Raw genomic sequence first — 19821 nt, forward strand, 5'->3', positions numbered from 1 at the left:
TCAAAACATATGCAAAATCTGGTATTGGATTGCAAGTCGACGTTGTTTACCGGTTTGATATTACTAGAGGAGTCCTTTACATGGTACATCCTGGGCATGTGCTCCGTGAGCAATCGACCTGTAGTAGGATGGTCATCCAATTTCGTCCTTGTTTCGGTAAAAAAATATATGACCATTTCTCGCAATATTAAAATACAACTATCGTTGAAATGATTTACACTAGTTGAATGAATTGGTTTATTTTGTGTGTTTGAAATGATCGACAATTTTGGTTGTGGTTGACAATGATTCGCTAATAAATATTCTTGCCCTAACGGAGCCAAACTTACATGCTAAAGGAACAACTTTGTCGATTGATAAAATTGTGAGTTAAAGCAATGAAATTGATTCGGATAAGGTGACACTCGATGTTGACTAATGCATGCGTCTGTCGAGACTTTTAACCGCATGAAGGCATCCTTACGATGATATCTGCTATAAACCCCTATAGGTAAATCGTTAACCGACTATACTATGACTTATTCTAAATATGTTTTCATTTTTGCATACTATTTGATGGTTCTCTCACTCGCTACCGTACCCGTACCGTACTTTAAAAGCTTTGCATATGACTGTTTGAGATCAATGGATTGGTTTTATCCGACTTCCAATTTCTGTGAGAGCGAATGTTCCTACTTAAAGCGGCATAGTGAATGCTTTTCTATACTACTAATTGAAAATTGGACGGTTATATGTAAATCGCGCTAGAAATGTAGTCCGACACATTTCTACTGTATCTGCCTACAATGACGTTCGATACGATCTTTCAAATGACTTGATCGATGTTTAACAATAAAGGTTAGGGCAGTGTAGTATGCATTGAACGGCACATTCGATCATATTAACGGAATGTGGGACTGAGACTGCGATCATATTCTCCTCTACCTCCTCTGCCAGTTGTTGGTGGCAGGCTCATTGATACAGCACTGTCCAATCTGGAACGAAAATGGAAACCGATCAAATATTAATAACGACGATCATTTTGCAAACCTAGTTCCAATCCAATCATCCAATCTACTTACCGACGAGCTTCACTTTCGAGTAAACCCGTGTCTAGCGGATCCTGAGCCACGTTACGTAGTGATTCCCCGATAGTCTGTCGCAGTTGTTGCATCTCTCTACCGGCACGCGAACTACGCAATATGTACTGCTGGCGTCGTTTTGCCTCCTGCGCTAGCTGCTCCCGAAGCATAGCGATTTGATTCTCCAGACGAGTGACTTGCTGCCGATGTGATTGTTCCCGTGCGTCTAGCAACCGTTCCGCCTGTACCTGTGCGCTCCGGTAGCGTTCTACATCCACTCCGGCACTGCCACCACCGAGACTGCTGGCCTTGCTCGGTGATTCCAGCAGCTTCGCTCTTGATCGTGCCAATTCCGCTTCTTTTTCGGCCAGCAGCGTTTCCAGGCGCCGTACCTTCATGCGCAGCTCGCGTCCTTCCTGTTCGATCTGGGCATGATCTAATCCACAGTTGTAAGCCGTCGACTCGATGCGGTTGGAATCGTACTCACCGCCGGCCGATTTCTTTTCGGACCGATCGTACTTTCCAACGGGACGTTTATCGCGCTCCAATGTGCGGATCTTATCGTTTAGTGCTTCCACCTGGTTGCGCAGCTCGTTACGTTCTCGCTGCGAACTGATAAGCTGTCGTGCCAGTTCCTGATCGCCCGAAGCACTTACGCCACCTCCGCCCATGTTGCCACCCGTTGCTGCGAGCTGTTCGCTTGTTTCCTGATTCCACTTGGCTAGTCGCAGTTGACTTTCAAGGGTTGATTTCTGAACCTCACATTCGGCCAACTGTTCCTGGAGGCGGGTGGTACCGTCCTGTGCAGCCTGCTGGTTACGCCGCAGCTCATTAATGGTATGTTGGGCCGCATCCAAACGTTCGGCCAGTACGCGGCGCTCATTTTCGCTGCCGGTAAGCGTTTTCTGCAGTTGCTTCAGTTTGTCCTGGCCAAGGGCGAACGTGTGGCTTTGGTCGGCATTGTGCCGCTGTAAGCCGCTTATTTCACCGCGCAGCTCCGTTTCGGTTATGGCCGCAGCCTGTAGCCGTTCCTTCAGCTGGTCGACGGTGCTCTTGAGGGCTACACAACGATCCTCCAGCTGTGTCAACGAACGCTGTTGATTTTCCAGCCGTTCCTGCTGATTGCGCAGCGTACAATCCTTCTCCTGCATTGCCATTTGCAGCCGTTGTATGTCACCCTCGAGGGCGACACGTTGCAGGTCCAATTTCGAGGCACGTGCCTCTGTACGTGCTAGTTCATCCTGCAGGTGGCGCTTGTCAGATTCAAGCCGTGCTCCTGCCTGACGACATTTGTCCAAACGCTCCTCGAGATGTGTTCGTTCCTCGGTTGTGCTCGTTAGAGACTGTTCTAGCTGAGCCGCTTTCTCGCGCAAAGCGGTAAGTTCGTCTGACTTCTGGCGCAGTGTTTCCTCGGTCGATTGTAAGGCGCTCGTCTTCTGCGCCAACCGAGCCTCTAGGTTGGTTTTGTCTTCGTGCACTGCACGCACGTGCTGTTGCAGTTTGTTGATCTTCGTTTCCAGGCGAAGTTGTGCGTCGCTGCCTTCCTGTAGCTGTTTGCGAGCGGTACAAAGCTGCACCTTGAAATCATCCCGTTCGCGCTCGATGTGTGCGATTTGCTGCATCAACGATCGTACGCCCTTCCGTACCATCTCCGGATCAACATCTATCAGTACATTCTCACCGGAAAGACTGCGTGTCTCGTGTCCATGATGATGATGATGGTGATGATGACCGTGATGACCGTGTCCCGGTGGATAGTCGCCACTCTCCGACCGTCCACCGGTACCACCTCTCGCTGGACTGTAGCGGCGTGACGGACTCATTAGACGATACGGCAAACTGACCGAGCCATCCATCTGAATACCCGCAATGCGGCGCAACGTGTGTCCGATCGAGCTGAGCTTGTTTTCAACCTCCTTCTTCTGACACTCCAGCTGTACCAATTGTTCATCGAGCGCACGAACACGTCCTTCGGCACCGCCCAGCCGTGCCTTTAGCTCTTGAATTTGTTGTGTCGCATCGGCTAGACACACCTCAAGATTATGCTTCTGATCTTCGAGTCGTTTCTCACGACCACGACCTTCCTCGTTGCGTCCACACAGCTCTTGTTCACGCTGGTGGAACCGGTGTTCGTCCTGGTTTGCCTTACAACGCGCTCGGCCGAGTTCCTGCCGTGTGGCGCACAGTGTACCCTCTAAGTCGGCCATCTGCTTTTTGATCTGGTGCAACTCTGCCAGCACACGCTCCTTTTCCTCGCCTTCGTTTACCAAACGGGCCTGAAGTTCTTTTTCCGAGGCATCCTTTTGGCTTGTGTCCGTCTGGAACTTTTGTATGTCGGTTTGAGCATTCGTAAGCTCCTGATTAAGCTTAGTGACATTCGTTTCTGTTTCCTTGAGGATAGTCTGCAGGCGCACCTTATCCTGCTCCAGGCCATTACGCGTTTCTTCCAATGCTGCAAGTTAGAATTCGAAGAAGAGACATTGATGGATGCTGGGCAAAAAATTAAGCGAAAACAAGAGTGATGCTTACAAGAAATCTTAGCTATTGCATCTTCGATGGTGCGTGCCTGCTGACGACGCTGTTCTTCTACACGTTTCACATGGTCCCTTAGTTCTTTGTTGCTGTTAGCATACTTATCTCTTTCGATGTTGCTGTCTGCCAATGTTCTTCTGGTATCCGTCAAGTCCTTCCTCGTTGCATCAGTATTATTTTCCGCTAAATCAATTAAAGCAAGATGTTATACACCCAGAAATGATCTTCAAGATATGATACGCAGTAGTAGTGCCGAAATGTGTAACAGTTTCGTACTCACCTTCCTTTAATTTGCGTTGTGTATCTTGCAGTTGATGGTTTAATGCATCACAACGATCCTCCGAAAGGCGCAGTTGCACCTTAAGTTCTTCTCCATCTTTTAACAGTGTATCTTTCTCTTCGCGCAGCGACCCCGCAGCTACCTCGAGCCGATTCATTTCCTCTTCCGCTCGAATACGTGCCTCTTCGGCTTTCGTACGCATCTTAGTAATTTCGTCCCGCAGGCATCCGATTGTGGTGCGATCCTTCTCTTGCCGGGCGGCCATCTCGCGCTTCAGCCGATCGCCATTTTCCAGCTCATTCTTTAATTCACGTGCTGTGAGTTCCAACTTCTCGATCACTGCCTGTTTGTCGCGGTGGGCAATCAACAAGGCTTGCTGCTTTTCATTCTCTGCCCGCAGGATCACTTCCTCGTGCTGTTGGTTCAACGCATCCAGATGCATCTGCAGTGTCTCGTACTGCTCGCGTAGCTGCCGAATCTCGGCATCTTTAGCGCTTTCTAATGCTTGCAGTGACTGTTGCATGCGCTTTTCTAATGTTTGCCGAATCTGTTCCTTTTCGTCGTTCAGCTTCTTGATGTTTTCCTCGCTAAATGTGCGCAAGCTAGAAAGTTTCTGTAGGAACTCGGCCTCTTGATTTGCGGCTGCATTCGTCAGCTGGATCTTGATGTCCTGTGCGCGTCGTTCCGCGTTTTCCAGGTCTTTGTTGAGTCGTGCAATTAGGGCCTTGTGCGATTCTTGTTTGATAAGTAGATCTTGATTTTCCCGCTCCAGAGCATCTTTCTTGGCTTCGGCTTCTTCGAGCGATGTGTTCGTATCGAAAAGAACGGCTTCCAAAGATTCCTTCTCACTGCGTATTGAAGCAAGTTGTTCCTAATTAGTTTGTACAGCGAAAGTAAGAAGATAGTAAAGAAAAAATATTTAAGAGATGTTTGCAACTTCAATTTTGTATAAGTAGACTTATACGACCGCAGAGACGATTTTTTTTTCGGTTTAAGAACAGAATCCAGGTCATACTATAACAATAATGGAATAAACAAATTATAAATTCTACAAATGTAAAATGGTAAGCATAGTGCATAAGAAAGAAAAGTAAAAAAATGGCGTGGATATCAAAAAGGGTTCTACAGGCGGAAATTCTCGACGGCGTCGGTGGTGTAATGGTCAGCATAGTTGCCTTCCAAGCAGTTGATCCGGGTTCGATTCCCGGCCGACGCACGATACTTTTTTTTTCTCCACATCTTTTTGCTTACGCTTATCCTATTTCAATGTTACCTGCAATCTCTGCAGTTCCTTTTCATGCCCTTCGATGGTAACCGTCTTCTCTTCACTCTCCTTCACCAGCTCTTCCAGCGAGCGATTTAGTCGACCATTCATTTCATTCGATTGTTCTAACCGCTGCCGTAAACGCATCACCTCTTCGCCGACGGTTTCTTTCTTGCGTGAAATAGTTGCAAGCTGATTGCTGAGGTCATTACGCTCGCGAGCAACACAACTAAGTTCAGCCTCGATCTTGTCTTTTTCCATCTCGAGACACTTCAACCGTTCACTGATAGCCAGCTTTTCGGAATCAAGATCCAGTCTGGCCTGTTCGGCGCTAATTAGCTCTTTCTTGAGGGAAGCTAGATCAGCACTCTGATCATTTGACTGAAGACGTAGTTTGCTGCGCTCTTCGTCCAGTTGTACGACGGTCGATTTCAGCTGGCGGATTTCCTGTTCCTGGTGCTCGTTGGAGTTGGTACGCTTTTCCAATGTGGCGTGCAATTCGTTTCGTTCGCCAGTCACGCGGTCTAGTTCGAACTCCAGTTCGAGTTTCTGTTTCTCGAGCATGTTCAACAATCCGTCCGATTCGATGCGTTGTTGTTCGAGCAAGTCTCGTGAGAGATAGAGCTTGTTCAGCTCCTCTCTAAGCGTGATGGTTTCTTCTCGTAGACGACTGCATCGTTCTTCTTCCGCTCTGAAAGGACAAAAATATCCGAATAGTGAGCTCTGTGAAGAGTGCAGAAAGGCAAGTTTAAAAATGCGTAGGGCAAGCTTCTCGCCATCTCGTTCTCGTAGCCGTGATCGTCTAGTGGTTAGGACCCTACGTTGTGGCCGTAGTAACCCAGGTTCGAATCCTGGTCACGGCAGTGTCGCATCTCGCGCACACTGTCACGGAAGAGAATTGTGACTTTTTTAGATGTAGTTTTTTGCTGTTCAACAAAAACGTCGTGTAACGGATTATATTAAAAAAAGGTTTCTTCCTTGTTCAATTGTATTTATCGCGATTAATTAGGACTAATCAACTTTGCTATTTTTTTCGCGAAAAATAGGTCGTGAAACCAAGACAGAAGACAATTCAGCAAACTGATGGAACAAACAGTTTGATGTATGTGTTTTATGAAAAAAGTCGAACATAATTTGTTACGTTCCGGATTGTGCATTATTCGTATGTTTCCATGCAATTAACTGGAGAAAATAGCTTTGATTAGATCGCATTAATCTGATTGAACACAATGCCATTTTCGGCAAATTTGAGATTCATAGAAATGAGTAGCTGGAGTTTGTGTATGCGTTTAAGCGGTGAGTTTTCAACAGACCGTGTGGCCTAATGGAGAAGGCGTCGGACTTCGGATCCGAAGATTGCAGGTTCGAGTCCTGTCACGGTCGAAACTCCGGGAACTTTTTTGGTTTGTTTTTTTCTTTAATGTTGTACATCTTACCTTAAATTCAACTCCTGAATGTCTTTGTCTTTATGCACACGCTGCAGCTCCAGCTCGATCATCTTTTTCTCTTCCTCTAGTGCGTCGTACATTTTCTGCAGTTTGCTATTGACGTTCTGTAGCTTCTCATAATCGGTGTTTAAACTATCGACCTGTTTTATATATAAAAAAAATGGTTGATCAGCGATAAATAATTCCTCCGAAGCCAGCCTATGTCGAAACTGAACTTACGATGGAGTTCAGTTCCGCCTTTCCACGTTCCACTGTGTGCTTGTCCGAGCGCAATCCATCCAGCGTCTTCTGCAGACTGTCCCGTTCTTTGTACAGTTCCGAGAGCTGATGGTTCGCCGAGTCGAGTTTTTCGGTCAGCTCCGTCACCTTGCCGGACAGCATGTCACGTGCATGCTCGCAACCATCGTACTGTTTCCGTGTTGCCTTCAGTGTTTCATTGTTTGTCTGCAGCTTGACCTGCAGATCATGTATGGCTAGCTGGTATTTATGCAAGGCGGCCTGTACAGCTGAAATCGTTCCTTCCGCGAAAGCCTGTGAAGCCCTTAGTCCTCCACTGCCGGCACCGGCGGAAGAACGTTTCGGTGATCGTGGGGCCACTCCAGGTGAAACGATTGGCTGCGATAGATGCAGATGATGCTGACCTTCGCCGGCAATTCCACCGCATCCTACATCGGCCGAAGCGCTCGTTTCTGCGTCTTGGACCACCGCGTGAGCTATGTCGCGTAGTGCCGCCTGCAGTCGTTCCAGTTCATCATTCATGCGGTGTGCCTGCGCTGCTTGACTGTCGGCTTGCGTGTAGCGATCATCGAGAAGTTTCAGATCCTGTCCCATCTGCTGCAGTCGCTGGTCACGCTGGCTTATCTCTTGCCTTGCCGCTTCATACTGGAGCCGAAGTTCGGAAAGTTGCGATTTGAGCTCCATGTTTTCACGCTCAATGTGCATCTGTTGTGCCTCCTAGCCATTGGAAAGTGATCGTTAATAGAATATGAGTAAAACACATAACAATACACATCTTTTCACAGTGTACCTCAAATTTAGACGATTGTTTCAGATTAACGGACACACCGCTACAAGCACCCGACACCTCACGCACCGTACCGGACAGCTCGAGATGCATCCGACCGAGCTCCATCTTAGTGGTGGAGGCCATTTCGTTGAACATGCGGCGCACCTGTACCACTTCGCGCCACATTTTCAACAGCCGCGTATGTTCGTTGTTGTAGTAATCGTTGAAAGCCTAACGCAATTGGATGAAAGAGCCAAGAAATGTTTTAGAGAACCAGTTCAACGATGAATTTTTTTTTGTGAATTTCGTCACGACACTATTCGTAGGTTGGACGACCATTCCACGGTTCCGAAACCAACTGTTATGTGTTGATCTGAATAAGAACATAAATGATGTTTGGTCAGCTTCCGAGAGAAAAAGCTTTTGCGAATGAAGGATCAGATTGTTCCCAAGCCAACCTCTTTTAGTCGTAACATAATAAGGTTGCCTGGTTGGCTTCAAGCATCGTGTCGCTTGAACCGTTGGCCATCATCATTTCCTTGTTCGTGAATGAAACTTTACCCTTCATCTGATCGACGTAATACATGTAGCGCTAGCGATACATGGCTACATGCGATACTGTGTTTACGCATTCTGCTGGCAAACACAGCGCGAATGTTCTATAAATAACACAATGCGTATGCTCCGCTGTGCTCGCTCTCCCACAGTCTCTCACTAGTTTTCGCGCTCTTTTTTACCTTTGCAAAAGAGCACTCAAGCACTGTTGTACGGTTTTGCTATTTGACTAAAAGATTCATTTAGACCTCCACGTGTTGTGTTATGTTATTGCTTGTGCTGGTCATACGTATGATACGTTTGCTGATGCAAACAATACACCTACCTGTTCCTCTTCCTTCCATTCGTCCTCCTTGCTCAATAGTTCATCGCGCAAGCTTTCCCAATCGCTGGTAAGCTTCTGGAGATCGTTCGTTAATGCGTCGTTGGTGCGATGAGACTCTTCCAACTGCTGCCGCAGGCAGGAGTTCTCGACCAGCAATTTTTCGCAGCTGTATAAACATCAGGAACACACGAATGCATATCAGTGAATGCGTTTAAAATCTGGCAACTGCCTTCGGCACATGACTTACCGTCGTCGTTCCTCGTCCAGCTGATGGCGGATTTCGTCGTGGGATCCTTCGGAATACTTCCGGCACGGGGATTGCGATCGCGATCGTGATCGAGCGCGTTCTCGCGCTGCCGGACACACTGAGGGCAGACTGAGTGGCCCTGTTCCATCGGAACAGATAGCGCCTCCTGCCGGTGGTGGCGACGATGGTACATGATGTGGATGATGCGGATGTCTAGATCCGGGCGATGGTTCGCGACTTCCAGTTCCTCCTCCATAGCGCCCACCGCTACCACCACCACCGATACAACTGGCAGCTGCTGGAGGCAATTGCTCCAGATCCGTACAGCGTTGTTTGTACTGCAGTACCTTTGCCTGCAGTCGACTAACTAAGGCCGCCTGGTTGTTCTGTGCCTGCTTGTACGTATCTAACCGGCGCCGATAGTTGTTCGCCTCCTCCTGAAGCCGATGGCGTAGTTCATTGTTCTGACGGATGAGGGCGTTTGTATCGGCAGCACTCGGTGGCGAACTGCTGCTTCCCGTACTCGAGGGCATCCTTGTGGCTGGTGCGACGTTAGATGTTCCTCCAGCACCACTGCCAGCAGTTGCAGCCGTTTCGTGCTGCAGTCGGTTCTTGTTGAACGGTCTGGAGAATGGTTTCTTGGAGCGATCGCTACTGGTGTTTGCGCCGGGTCCACCTCCACCACCACCTTCCGAGTGGCGCAGTCCTAAGCTCGGTGCAAAATCCTTACCATTCAACTATAATGGAACAAAATTGAACAAAAGCGAACGTTTGATAACCGCTTTGTAATATGAATTGCGAACAAAAACTACCTTAAATGAGACTACTTTTTTCATTACGAATCGCCCAATGGCTACAACAATCAGCAGAACACAAGCACTAGTCCAGGAGACGTCATCCACACTGACCACCATTCACGCTACGACTAAAAGCCGCAATCTGGCTCTAGTGTGGACAATACTGTCATGAATGGTTTCACCGAGTTTAGCAACTGTGGCAACCAAAAATGTAACCAAAAAGGAACGAATGGACGGAAGGGAAGCAATGTTTTGGTCAGTAAAAAAAATCAATAAAAAAAGGACCACAGCACTAGTGGTCAGGCACATATGTATGTGGTCAGGTGAATAATTACGACGTCATAGAAACACTCTTTCGTGAGGGTGGGAAATGACCACACGTTGTAAATCAGGTGTAAAGGGATAGAATCTCCCCTCTGCATTGTGGAGTACAACATTCACATATACTGCGTGCGTGAGTTGGTCATGGTTGGATGCATTCGTGTCTGTCGACGCAAGACACGTGGCTGAATCATGTAAAGGGAGTACGAAAGTTGTTGTTAATTCTCATCTAAACGCATTCAATGTTACCATATCGAGAGTTCAGCTTTCTGTGTAAGGAAAGTCGTAACCGAAGTTGCTAAAAGAACGTGGAAGGGGGAAAGTTGACAAAAAAATGTGGAACGCTTCACGATTTTGCGTGTCATCCTTGCGCAGGGGCCATGCTAATCTTCTCTGTATCGTTCCAATTTTAGTATATGTCCAGCCGAAGCTAGGACAAGTGAAGGCACCATCCCGTTTGTATATATACAAACGTTCGCTCGTTTTACTTCTAGCGATGGATAGTGTTGTGTTTCATACGAAACCTTACAACGTTGTAAGGTTCCGTTAAACCCTTCGAGCGCACGCATCACTGTTTTGTGTAACGTGTTAGCAAAGCGAAAATCGATTGTTTGGTAGGTCGTCGTATGTCAGGCTTCTTTTTTAACAAAGGGCACCATCGCTTTAGCGCTTTAGTTAAAGCATTTGTGATGCGTAAACATTCTCAATCAACAAATTACCATGGTTGTCATTTTAATTGTATTGTTGATTATTCGGTTTTCTGACTAGCCGGCGAAGGAAATGGTAATGAATTTCTATTTTAGCGCGATGTGCGTAGTAGAATGAACAGTTTTGATCGCATGGCTCAGAATGTTTGTGTAGCATAACTGAAACGGTTCTGCCAAACACGGGAACTCGTTTGTGGGTATGTCAGAATCTAAGACTATGAATTCACGACACATCCCTCATTGATGACGAATCGAAATGTATTCCTGGCTGACGGTGCAAATCGTTGATAGAGTCGACAACGCAGATGAATACAAATAGATTTCAAGGACATAAACTTTTATTTTTCCCATTTAGAGCAGTCACAGCGCTACGACCTATCAGGATATGCTGAAGTAGAAAACGGGGCAGTAAAAACAACAACTAGAACAGCTTTTAGATTGTTTACCGCCTTGTTTTGAAAGCGAATCAGTCACGGATCATTCTGTTCCGCCGACTGTAAACGAAGGACCGCAGGTACGGTTCTCATGCCCTGTGGTGCCGCCGATCACATGCACAATTACGCAACCGATTGCTAATCATTGAGTTATTTTGATTGGAGCTATTTATTTTCTGTATATAACACACTAGGCATGGTTAATGGTTTGTAATTTTTGAACGTAGGAATGATAGTGGTTGGAGGACGCTTGTAATTATTATTATAATTGTTAATAGAATAAATGGTTTCAAGTGAGGTAGCAAACTACATTTTTGGGTGTTCCGTTTGTCAGTTATTTATTAAAATACTTTGCCTCTACATAAGACACATTTTTTGGGGCGGCATTTAATAAACAATATACCTCCGGTAGAACATTCTTTTCCCTTACCCTGTGCAATGATCTTCAAGTAAATCAAACAAACGATTTTTTCCTACTGAATATCGATATTGTTTGTTCCGAATGTGTGGAAAAAAACAATGCCTTTTAGACCCATTAGAAACCAATCCAATTGCGTCGTCATGACACTGGTATAAGGTATGGTAATGTAAAGTAGGGTCCCGTCCCGCAACTGTTCTAGGAACGCAAACATGTCCCGGAAAAAGGAAGATTTCTATCGGAAAAGTACGAGCAGAATAATTCGTCTTCCTGCATCTACCTTCATATCGTAAATTCGATAAATGCCCTTCGAATGGAAGGTTTCTCGTCAGTTCGACGATGTGAACCGTGAGCCCTCTTTTCGCACAATTTTCCACTTATTTATTTACTTGTTTACGGGCTTTATTAAAAACCCCCGGCGGGGGGTTGTTCATGGATGTGGTATGGCAGATTGTTTATGATTATTTATGATAGGCTTTCCCGCAAGCGAAAGGATCCGTTCCGCCGTTTTGCACGCAAACAAAACGGATCATCCTATGATGTGCTGTTCGTGCGTGTGTTTGTTCGGTGGTACGAAACGGGTTCAGGAAGTGATACGATTTTATTTACGAACTACTACGAAATTACAGGAACTGGTGCGATATTCGATGCCCCCGGATCGATCAGTGATGGCCCCTTAAAGGTTAGAAGGAAGGAAGGTATGTGTGTGTGCGTGTGTTTCTTTTTCCCTTGGTTTCGCAATCTTGTCTCTCCATAAGTCGAGAAATTGTCAACACGCCTCAAAGGAATTGAATGTCGCGTGTGGTGCTCCGTGCGATAGAAGAACATCTATCGATGAGTTGTTTTGTTATTTACTTTTGCATACCGTATTCATTCGTTACTATAAACCAACACGGAACCGAATAGTGTTTTCCGCCATGCTACAGAACGCTGCGGTTTTGATTTATGGCCGCTATACCACCACCACCACAATCTTTACCCCGACGGTCACAATTTACTCTACTACCCGGTAACCATTTCCATCTATAACTACGGGTCCATGTGCCTACCCGTGCCAAAGTAGTAAAAGTTTTGTGGGATCGAAATTTTGGAGTAACCAAAATTGGTATGTAGGGCAACAGAGGCCGTGTGTGTGCAGGTGTACGGGAACTAGAGATCGGGTTTTGGTGCGCAAAATTTGATCGATAACGCTAGGAAAAGGATCGAAAGCAAAGCGAAGTAATGTTTCGCACTGTACCTAGTGAAACGTACCCTTTTATTGGATGAAAAATGGCCTGGGATCGGTTGGGTAATTTTTTAACATTATATTGTAGTTTGTAAAATCTTTCTGGAAAACTGACTTCGGGCATTAAATAGATATTGGAAGTTACAGATTATCAACTGTTCTTATTATCTGAATTATCAGATATTTGATTATTGAATTTTTCAGATAACTGTTATTATTATCTGAAAGACTGGGAATAAGCAGCAAGCTCCATCGAAATGTGAGAAAACTAATGAATTGTATCAAAAGCTTCTTAATAAGCTCGTTTCTTCGAACTAAGACTCTAAACTCTTGAACTCATGGTAAAAATAAATGCCATTTGTGTAAGCAATAAATAGTACACATAATAGTTAAAGTATTAATAGCGCTGTAACATTCGCTTCGGAACTATTTATGGCCAAAATCAAAAAGCAAAGAGGAAATGATTGGAACTTCTTTCACAATAGTGCAATAACCCGTGCAATTACAATCAGCGGCTTTTTACACCCGCAGAGCCGAACTTTGCATCGATTAGCTGTCTGCAAAGTTTTCCGCCCGGTGTACTGCTTTGCCCCACTGTACTTTGTTATCACAATCATCAAATCAAAGGCAAATAGATTCAACGGAACACTCATAGAACAAATGCAACAACTAAACAAACAAACAAAATATTTGCCTTCTTGTGTTTCAAACGGTCACAAATATCTTCCGACTTTAGTCCCCGCACTAGGGCTCACAGTGGCCATGGGGTATAAGCAATGCAAAATTGTTTCCTTATAGCGATCTTCCTCAGGGAAGGAAGGTGCCGAGCAGCGCACAAACGATGATGAACATGATGAAATAATGATTGGTTTCAACCGTGTCCGCTAATTAGCGCACGGCGATGGAACAACATCGCGTGCCACCACAAACACGGGAAAAGCAATCAACGGGAAACAACCCCGTGGTTGGGTGGGAAAAAGTAGTGCAAAAAAAAGGAAAATAAAAAAAATGCTACGGAATTCTCACACTCTATCGTCCTTCCATTTTCTTCTGCAGCAAATGCTTGGAACTGCACTAACTGAAGTGTGCAGGGTTGGTGCAGTGGAATGCTCCGGAGTTCAATATTGAACTTCAACAAACGTTCCCCCGTTCGCCTCGGGCTCCAAAACGAAAACGTGGGGAAGACTTCTCCTATCCCCTCGCCCCCCCCTCTCCCTTTCCTCAGCCAAACGAACAAGGATTATATTTGACAGCTCACTGACAGCATTCACTTTGCATTTGGCGTGCGATGTCGAAAGATGACGTTTGAAGCGGAATCCAGCAACAGGTGTGGAGTTTGCTGGTGGACTATTTTAAACTTCGTCTTCCTTTTGACCAATGCTAGGCGTTTAGCGACTACCCGAATAGAGTCACCGCATTTGTTTGTCTAACCATCCACTCCGGTGAGGGGAGGATTCCTCAACGATCGGGGAGACTAAGTGGAAGAAGCGAGGGTTTACTGTTATCAGCTGGATTTGTGAATTCCACTTCGAACTGGTTAGAAAATGCCTCCAAGCTGATGAAACTGCTGGTCACGCACGAACCAACATCATCACAACAACGCAGCGACACATCCGTCTAGGGTCATCATCAACCGCCATCATCGTCATCGGTACGGAACCGGACTTTAAACCTTTGTGTTGCAATCCTTCAGATCGAACGCTGTTGCTAATCTGGTGTAAGTGAAAACAGTTCCCACAAAAGCTTAACTACCACGCACTGAAGCACGTGTTCGATTGGTTTGTTTCGCACGCGCACGTGCTTGCGCGAAATGGCGGTTAAAATCGTTTTTAAAAATTGTACCGAAATCATTTGATCGCAGCTTTACTGGTTCTGTGGCTAATCGCAAAAATGAATGTTTAACGTTTTATTCTGCAACCGACAGATAGTATTGCATAGAGATACTATTCTACAGATTCCATCGATAGATCGTTGGCCTGTTGCCGGCGGGCGATAGTAGTGGGCGATAATACATTTTGCTTCTTGAACTTTTTATAACGCTTGTGTAAGAAAAAAAGCTTATTTGAAGTTTATTCAGTGGCTGTAAATTAAAGCAATAGCATTAGTTGTGATAACAATTTGGCTGTATTTGCGGTTAATAATTTTTGAGGCGGTTTAGAACTCGTTTGGACATGTGATGAAATTTTCAGTAAATCTGCTGCAACTTCTACTATCTATTGCTATTCGTTACTTAGCAGATAAAGAGTGATTTATTTTGCAGTAATAAACAGAATTGCCATGAAAGTGAAACTGAAAATAGGTAACGAAATTAAAATATGAATATTGTCTTGAGGCGTTATGCTCAATAATATACGCGCCTTACAACTAATCGTATTCTTTCATTTACAGCTAGAGCCATTGTAACTTTTAGAATAAACATAGACGTAGTCCATGTGTACTTTGGCCGGCATACCACACCAACTGCGAAGCAAAGCACATAAAGCCAACGAAACGTAGACGATGATGCAACCCGTCATCCTAAACCATCGACAAATGATGATGCTGCCGCTGCTGTCTGTTGTGGCGCTTATCTGCCCGCTGGGCCAATATCAACTCGGTCCTCCACTGCAATAGTGCTTCAGTGCGAGTTCAAAGTGTACAAAACGCGCCTAGCACAACTACCGGCCGGCCTTTCGGTCCTGCAGAAGAATTGATTGCGAAGGCCGGTCAATTGTTGTACGCAGCACCAAAGTACGCAGAGTTGCACACCGGGCAGGGATTGAAACTGGCGCATAGCAACCGGTTGAGGCCGGAGTTGGCTGGTTCTACCGTGGGCCGTGGGCACGGCCTCGGAATACCGGAAACCACACATAGCGCGGACTCTTATCGTTCGCACTTCGGCCCCATCCTGAAGTGAAGCGGCAAACATGGCGTGTAAAAGATGTGCAAAGATCTTCTCCCTCTGCGGCACATCGTCAACCTCGTGGTGATCACGTGTGACTGACGGTGTTATTTAATCGGTGGAATCATCATAAAGAGGATGGGAATGAACGCTTCTAACGTTTAGAGTACGTTTGGGGACTTCGATCCGGTGTTGCGTATATTGTCTTCAGCGACATATGCTACAATGCTTGTCTAATATTCAGTGATTCTTTATTTTTTGAAGTCTCATATTGAAACGATTCCTACTCAAATTTTTCTTTCCACACAACACAACACTCTTCGTCTTTTGGCACTAGGCATTGCCAACCACTCCGGAGGGTCTTGGGTGAATACTCGCTGATACTCGCTGCTGATACTCGGGTCATGTTTATCAATGTTTGGAATTATTAATTGATCAACTGCTGATCCTAGTCACTTGTTCTTGATCGTGACACTAAGCAGTAATGTGCTACTCTTCGTGACTTATTGCTTACTTATCAGGCGCTACAACCGTTTTGCGAGCTTGGACTGCTGCAAGAGTCTTCTAAACTGCTTACGATCAGGCACCGTCGTCTGTCAAACTATTTTCCCGGCGTTTTTTGGCGATGCACATGCCGCTCTGTCCATGTGAACGATCTAAAAGTACTTTACGGACTGAGTCACCCGGTGTCATTCGAATGACATGACCAGCTTTAATTCACTGCAGGATAGTGAGTTTGTCATACAACTTATTGTTGTCATACCGACTCCTCCATTATACTTCCACGCGTAAGGGAGCCAAAATCCTCGAACGCACCTAAGAGAGTTTCATCAGTTTTGGACAGAGGAGCAGTCTTGTCTCAGAGGAGTATGTGGATACTGAAACTACGTATATAGGTTCTTATTCCAGCTTCGATCGTGCGAAAGATCTTTTGAATGGAGAAGTTTCCTCAGACTGTAGAAAACCCGTTGGACCGACGGCACCCTAGCGCGTATCTCAACAATAATGTTGTTTTCAGTGCTGACATTTGACCCAAGATAGGTGAAGTTTTGGACGACTTAAAAAGTGTAGTAACCTATCAATTTGGTTTTTGCTTCGTTCAGCTCCATCTCAGGTTATTGCGTTGCCAGCTCGATCCTCTGGAAAGCATCCACTACGTATGTGAGGCGGAAACCAATGATGTCTAAGTCATCAGCAGATGCCAAGATCTGGATTGACTTATTGAAGATGGTCCTCGAAGTTTCCATTTCTGAGGATAGTTTCCCCGAATTATCCTCATCGGGATTCAAGCTTGCCGATCAAAAAAATCAAGCAAATTACCTATTTTTAAATTCTTTTTTGGTTACACAACGCCATCGATGATCTTCGGGAGCCTTTTGCTCTCTTTTCTTCATTTCACTATCCATACATGGACAGTCACAGTAATGTGAACGAAGAAACGATCCCAGGTGGAGTTTGATGTCAGGATCCGCCGTGTACCGATACCACTACACCACCGAGCAGCGTACACGATAAATGAATATAATTTATCATAAAGCCACAAACATACCTCATACCCATTCGTAGTTGTTGGTAAGAGGGTAGGCCTATAGCCGATATTGTACTTTCGTGTTAGGGTTAGTCACTGTAAGTTATTCATCATTGAACATCGAACTGTTTTAGGGGTAACGATAGGCCTGTCTTTCCCACAGGAACGGTTGACAAATGTACTCTTTCGGAAGTAAAGAAAGTGCCCTAAGAAGAAAAAAAAGACACTGAAGCTCGTTCCAACAAACCCTCCCCAAAAACTAACGAACTATTTGCAAAACTTCCAAAAAGAAAGAAAGGCAGGATTTATGTCTGTGACCTGTTTAGCCACCGTTTAGCGGACCGTGTGCGGTTTGGTTCCGCAAGGAAGTGAAGACTTCGAGTTTTCACGTTGATAATCGATACAGCCAGCGGGCACAGATAGTGTTGGTTCACCGACTGCGCCGTGGTTCGTCGTGAGTGTTTCGATAAACATGGTGCAGTGAATGTTTCTTGTACGAGGCCCTGGTCTGTATCATGTTTGCTGGTCGTTTGTGGAAAAAAACTATGTTCATTCGTGCACATGACCACATTAGCGGGGCAGAAGTGTTTCTGATTTCAATACCAAATGTGTTCGGTATGTAACGAATTGTTGAAATCGTTTTTTTCCATTTGTTCGGGTAGCATCCAAATGGTACAATGTTCGTAATGTCGGAAGTATTATTTCGGCACCTAAAAGTCCGCTTCTTCCATACACAAGTCACCATCTTTTACATCTAAATATCGTTTGGCAGTAAACTTACGCGCGACATCACGCCGACGTTGTTGCGAAACTTTGCGAAATGCTCCAAGAGATACACACGGCACTTGACACAAAACTGTTCAAACTGGTCCGACCCGGAACGACCGGTCGTCCGACGTCCTTTCGTACTTTTACTGTCGAAAATGAGTTTAACCGCGGTCTCCGGATCAGCGTGACCGAGAGTACCGGCCGAACCGGTGCTACTCCAGTGGGCGGCCGTTGCACTACCGTCGACACTAGCAGCAAAATCTACTGGATCCGATTCTGGCACCCGTAACCACCGTTGTCCGTCACGTGCTAGGTACAAACTATCCACCAGCTCACCACTACTGTCCACACCAACCGCTGCCACAACGCTGCACACTACTTCTGCTTGAGGCTGCCGGTCCGCTCCGGCTGACAACTGACGAGGAACTGAACCACCCGCGGCCGATTCGGATCCTTTTCTAACGTCCTGAGCGCCACCACCGATACTGCTGCCACTCGCTACGGGTACCCTTGCTGGGCGTCGCTTGGTGCAGAAGATAATTTGTTTATCGTTTACCTTGGTAGCGAAGCATAGATCGCCGATTTCAACCAGCGACACCTTTACGTCGCCACCATCACTTCCTGACATGCGCCGTTCCAGTGCCACGGCCTGCTCGAACAGTTCCAGGCAACGCGTTCCAACGCCCGATGCCGTGGGGGAAACTGTTGACAACCGGTGCGTTGTTGCTTGGCAGAATTCCGTACGCTCCGGTGGCGTGATTTCGCAGTTGTGGTTACTGCTGGCAGCACTGGTTCGTCCACTGCTAGCAACAGCATGAGCATGATGATGGTGGTCGCTGTTGGCCACCGTGTGTGAGAGAAATTCCATTTCGTACACAAGTTGTACTGGTTGTTTTATGTATTCCTTGTTCGCACTTTTTTTAAAAAGGAAAACTCCGATTTTCACGTGATCCTTGTTGGCCGCGTGCAGTGAGCATGGGTTACCAACTCGTAGGTAAAAAAGTTTGCAGGCAACGTGCTTCAAAAGTAATTTAGAAACTTTTAAACCGTCACTATACACCCTTGAGTGGAGCCGCAGGATCCACGTGAGCGAATAACGATCGGTTTGCGTACAACTACACACACGCAAATACAACTAGCGCAGAGCATTGAATTTTAAACTTAACCGAAATTAATGTGAGAATGGTTGTACATTCATTAACCAAACAAAAACTTGATAATGATAAAAACGAACCTGAGTGTGTATCGGCAGGTTTCACTGCCGAAGGTTCACCGCTGACTGATGATGTATCGGAATGATCCGGTGAACTAGGTCAGCGGTAACACCTCGCATTTGCTTGAAGCTGTCAAGGTGACGATGATGAATCAGCAGATAACAACATTCGCTACGGCATCCCTGCGATCGATGGCGAAGGCTTTGAATCCGTTGGCTGACGCCGGCTGTATTCCGTACGCAATTCGTCATGCAAAACTTCACCAGACACCACAACCGGGTGCCATGGTGTCATATTTCGCGCACGCATTCCGGTCAGGATTTTTGTGCAAAGTCTTATCAACTATCTGTCTGTGGCGAATTGCTGCCGCACATTGGATGCGCATTCCGTGCGAGATTGGTCCAGAACGGTGCTGATGATCTGTGTCATACAGCTTTCGACACTCGGCAAATACTTTCTAGCAGTGATCGGACAAAACATCCGGCCCTGGCGGGGGGCCGGCACCTGCGACGGTTAGTGTTTTGTTCCAACGTACGTACGTACGTGCTGATAAGCCAAATATAAGCTGACCCGGGAAGAAGTAAGATGGTTGTTCCAGGCACAAAGTAAACAACATATTCCTCACAACAGCAAAAAAAAGCCATTCGAATGGCAAGCATAAATAAAGGCATGTTCATTTTTAGTTTTGAGAGTTCAACGACTTGGTTTTGTCGTTAGTTGAACTCAATCGGTCAGTCAACATACTCTGGCCCCTCCCGGTTGTCTACCGTAGTATTAAAGTTTACAGAGTTCATTCGTTTCGATTACATC

At 45.9% G+C, this 19821-nt stretch overlaps 1 protein-coding gene and 4 non-coding genes across 5 annotated transcripts; 3 read left to right on the forward strand and 2 right to left on the reverse strand.

Moving 5' to 3' along the window:
- Positions 1-210: 210 nt before the first annotated feature.
- Positions 211-18946, reverse strand: LOC125760627 (rootletin). Its single transcript, XM_049420919.1, has 11 exons — positions 17811-18946; positions 8719-9455; positions 8472-8637; positions 7613-7822; positions 6805-7539; positions 6574-6725; positions 5147-5828; positions 3874-4744; positions 3591-3776; positions 1062-3513; positions 211-974 (listed from the first exon to the last, which is right to left on the reverse strand). The coding sequence occupies exons 1-11, from the start codon at positions 18663-18665 to the stop codon at positions 881-883; spliced, it is 7140 nt and encodes a 2379-aa protein (XP_049276876.1). The 5' UTR covers positions 18666-18946; the 3' UTR covers positions 211-880.
- Trnag-ucc (transfer RNA glycine (anticodon UCC)) lies at positions 5018-5089 on the forward strand. The gene has a single exon. It is a non-coding gene; the product is annotated as a tRNA-Gly (tRNA).
- On the forward strand, positions 5929-6000 carry Trnah-gug (transfer RNA histidin (anticodon GUG)). The gene has a single exon. It is a non-coding gene; the product is annotated as a tRNA-His (tRNA).
- Trnar-ucg (transfer RNA arginine (anticodon UCG)) lies at positions 6448-6520 on the forward strand. Its single transcript has one exon. It is a non-coding gene; the product is annotated as a tRNA-Arg (tRNA).
- Positions 10167-10273, reverse strand: LOC125766683 (U6 spliceosomal RNA). Its single transcript, XR_007418692.1, has one exon. It is a non-coding gene; the product is annotated as a U6 spliceosomal RNA (small nuclear RNA).
- Positions 18947-19821: the final 875 nt, after the last annotated feature.

Source organism: Anopheles funestus, chromosome 2RL (assembly GCF_943734845.2).
Source record: "Anopheles funestus chromosome 2RL, idAnoFuneDA-416_04, whole genome shotgun sequence".
Lineage (NCBI taxonomy): Eukaryota > Metazoa > Arthropoda > Insecta > Diptera > Culicidae > Anopheles > Anopheles funestus.